The sequence below is a fragment of the Ziziphus jujuba genome, chromosome 5, assembly GCF_031755915.1.
Source record: "Ziziphus jujuba cultivar Dongzao chromosome 5, ASM3175591v1".
NCBI lineage: Eukaryota > Viridiplantae > Streptophyta > Magnoliopsida > Rosales > Rhamnaceae > Ziziphus > Ziziphus jujuba.
The window spans coordinates 9,690,124-9,693,971 of record NC_083383.1 but is presented as its reverse complement, the minus strand read 5'-3'; the positions used below and the strand labels follow the sequence as shown (position 1 = coordinate 9,693,971).

Genomic DNA, 3,848 nt, shown 5'->3' with positions numbered 1-3,848 from the left:
TGCCACTCTCCGTAAGGTCACTGGAGAACAAACTGACAAACAAGGCAATGCAGAGTCTGCAATCGAAGGCCTCCGAGTGGAGCGGAGTTGACTTGGCCGACGCGTTCGCCATTGACAACACCAATCTCTTCCAGAAATTGGGCCTCCAGACCTTCATAAACCTCTCCACCAATTTCTATAACAGGTCTTCTTTTTTTTTTTTTTTTTTTTACATCTCGTTTGGTTACCGAGAAAAAAACAGAGGACTTTATATTGCTTAAAAATGCAATATTTTTGTTTCCCCTTTTGTGTTTTGTGTACTAGCTAAGCTCATAGTCATTGAGAATCAGGAAATTGTGAATCGGATTTTTCATGTAGTTTGTTTAATTTCTTGTTTTAGTTTCCTGATTTTTGAGTTGGATTTTATATTTTTATTTTTTTTGGGTTAATTTGAAGTTTGAGCTATATGAAATGAAAATTTGGTTTTGATTTGACGTGGGAAGCAGGGTATACGATGACGAGGAAGAATGGTTTCGTTCTATTTTTGCAAACTCCAAAAAAGAAGACGCCATTCAAAATCAGTACGAGTTCTTTGCTCAGAGAATGGGAGGGCCGTCTCTCTACTCTCAGAGAAGAGGTGGGCAATCTTTGTCTATTACCCTAATTTCTGGTTTTCAGTGGAATCTTGCTATTGATGATGCTTTATGAAATTGATGTGTCTTTCTTTAAAGCTGCTATTTTGTTAGTATCTAGTCTAGTTGGAGTTCTTTTCCTTATCATTATCTTATTCTCTAACTATTGTTGCTTTCTTTAGTGGCTTCAAAATTAGTCAGCTAGAGTACAAAGTTTCACCAGTAAGGTTGCCCTTGATAACAACTTCACAATATTTATGGACCATGAGATGCTCATTTCTTATTTTTCTTGGTGAATGGAAAAGTCAAATATCTTATATCATTGATATCACTTAGGATTGCTAGATAACTGGGAAAAAATTGAATCTTATTGATAGTAGATTTCCCAAGGATAATTGCTCATAGTGATCATTTTTCTTAACAAGGGACAGCTGTATTGAATTCCTTTTCATTACCAATCATCTGTACTTGAAGTCATTTACCAGAAATGCCTCCTGTTATACATATCAATCTGCTATATTGAATATGTTTAAAGTTATAATTTCATTCCTTGAATTGGCTGGCGATTTTTTTTTTTTTTTGGGGTACATGGCTGGCAATTAGTTATAAAGAAGAAAATTTCATATATTTTTATCTTCATCTGAGAAACATTCCTTTTTCTAGTTGAAGACTTAACAGCGCATGGCTATTTGACAGCCCTGGAAAAAGGAAACTTAACGCTTTGAGTCTGTTTAGTTGTGAACGATATGAATCCACTTAGTGCTCCTGTAGTGTAAGAAATTGAATCTGGACCATATTTAAATTAAAATGCCGTCAAAATTTTTCTTCAATTCAATAGTTGAAAGGAAAATATTCCTAATTTGTAAAATTTAAAAAAGAAGGGACAGAAAGTTAATATATATATATATATAGTTTACAAATTACTTGTCTAATCCTAGTGAGCTCATACATTAAAGTTGAGAAAGAAACCAGCATCCCATCCTCTTTCCTTTTATTTTCAATGTTGAAGTGGAAAGTGGTTAGTAAGTTCTCATTTTCATTTTACGTTTAGGAGTATATATGCGTGTATCTTACCTGGCCCTGAGTGCGTAACTTAACTTCCATGAAATTAGACTACCGAGTTAGTGACAGTTGAAGCCTTGATAAAAGCTTTGTATTTAGTTGCGATCTAGCTTTTAAGCATGTGTTTGATAGTTTGAGTGAGTACCATAAGCTTCATGCTTTATCTTAAGTTTTGGCCTATCAAAAATAAATATTCATTAAAATTATACGTTTTTAGGATTTGAATAGCTTCTGGACCCCTTGTCAAGTGTGAGACATTATTCTGTTTTGGTGTCTGGCAGGCCATCCTGCTCTAATTGCACGTCACCGTCCATTTCCCGTTACACATCAAGCTGCAGAGAGGTGGTTACATCACATGCAACAAGCATTGGACGGCACCCCAGAGATTGATGCAGACTCAAAAGTCAAAATGACGAATTTTTTCAGGTACAAGTTTCCCTCCTAAAAGATAACTTCTTTCCATGATGTACACATATTGACCTGTGATAATATTCATCAATCAGTTCTCTATTATTGTTCAATTATCACCATACACTGGGCTAAATATTTTGGTATTTTTCAGGCACACAGCATTCTTTCTTGTGGCTGGAGATGAATTGAAGAAAAATCAAAACCAACAAGTTCCATGCAAGCATGCAGCCAGCAGCAGCCACCAAACCTGTAAAAACCAATAAGAAAATTATCTTCTTGTTGTGACTTGTGAGAAACAAAATTGATATCATTATTTGCCAACCCATCTTAATTAATCTCGTTAATCTTACAATGATGTAAACGGATACTGTCTTACAGGCCTTGATCGATAATAGATTTTGCAAAATTTTTAATTGCATAACTCAAACCTGCTTGTCAGAGTTTCAGCAACTTAAGTAGTTTAGACATGAAATAAAGATGCAATTTCGTAGGTGGTGTGATAAAACATGATATTTCTATGCTATAAAAACAGGTTTCTATATATCAAAGTTACTTTTGTTTTTGAAGTAATTTATTGGCTTAGCAGAGACCTTTTGGACTTAATGGGGTGAAAAAAGTGAAAATACCAACATAGTTGATTTAAGAGTTGGGCAATGGGAATTGCTTGATGGGTTGCAGAATTATTTGTTAATTTCAACTGCATATAAGCCTCCAAGCCAGCCATAAAGAACAAAACCCTGGGCAAGCTCAAGGTGAGAAACATCACGTGCAATGCACATGAGAAAGGAAAATATCTACATTCCTTTTGGTATGTTCAAATCACATCAAACAGTAATTTTTTTTTTCAATTCCACCATTTCTAACAAATATATATATATATATATATATTTCTTTTTATCTATTTTTATATTATTTTTTTCTGCTTTCCAGCTTTTTCATTTTGATTTTACTCCATATAAAATCAAAAATATTAATTAAAAATATGGGATAAATATAAAAATTTTATTTTTTCTATTAAAAAGCAATTGATTTTGCTGAAAATATGCATCTGTGATAAAAATTATAATGTTATAATATTAAAGGATTTTTGTAAATTTTAAGAATTAAAAAAAAAAAAGAAGATATGAACAGTAAATTGGTGAATAAACAGTAATGCATCAAATTTGATGCAAAACTATTCATTCACACCAAAATGGTGCAATTTTTTATTCATAGTTGAAGCATATGTTGCATGAATTTTGTGTTTTTGCACTGTATTGACGCGCGTTTGAGATGCTCAAATGCTTATAAAATGTGGAAGCATAGAATAGTGTAGTAACATCTGTCCCGAGAGATTGCGATTTCTCGATTTATTATATATTTTGGAATTAAATTGATATATAAGTTGTCACTGACCCAGCAAAGTCTCCTCAGAAATTAGTATATACATAAAAATCAAATAACATGAATATAAGAAACTAAGCGGAAAGCTAAAGAGCTGGATGTCCCAATTTCATGCATTAAAATGGACAACAAAGAGATATATATGATTAAGCCCAGTTGCAAGGTTTAAGTACATCCTAATATAATGCAAAAAGCCAAAGGAATCTCACACAAGTAATATAAACGATCCACTATTACCCAAAAAAAAAAAAAAAAAGAAAACAATCCACTATTATAATAATTAAGCCCTTATAAGAATTTTTTATTCGAAACATTTGCTGCAATCATGAAAGCAAGCACCACCTCTCTAGTAGAACCTCAAAAGAATTCAAATTTACAATT

At 32.7% G+C, this 3,848-nt stretch overlaps 1 protein-coding gene across 1 annotated transcript; it reads left to right on the top strand.

Annotated features, from left to right (window-relative positions):
- LOC107420668 (two-on-two hemoglobin-3) lies at positions 1-2,511 on the top strand. The gene is made up of 4 exons (XM_016029684.4): positions 1-184; positions 486-616; positions 1,955-2,099; positions 2,236-2,511. The coding sequence occupies exons 1-4, from the start codon at positions 48-50 to the stop codon at positions 2,345-2,347; spliced, it is 525 nt and encodes a 174-aa protein (XP_015885170.3). The 5' UTR covers positions 1-47; the 3' UTR covers positions 2,348-2,511.
- Positions 2,512-3,848: the final 1,337 nt, after the last annotated feature.

Excerpts from the sequence above, each read along its gene's own strand:
- LOC107420668 (XM_016029684.4), top strand. The coding sequence starts at position 48 with ATGCAGAGTCTGCAATCGAAGGCCTCCGAGTGGAGCGGAGTTGACTTG. Across the intron at positions 617-1,954 it reads TCTCTACTCTCAGAGAAGAG|GCCATCCTGCTCTAATTGCA; the intron begins GTGGGCAATCTT and ends GGTGTCTGGCAG. Across the intron at positions 2,100-2,235 it reads AAAATGACGAATTTTTTCAG|GCACACAGCATTCTTTCTTG; the intron begins GTACAAGTTTCC and ends GGTATTTTTCAG.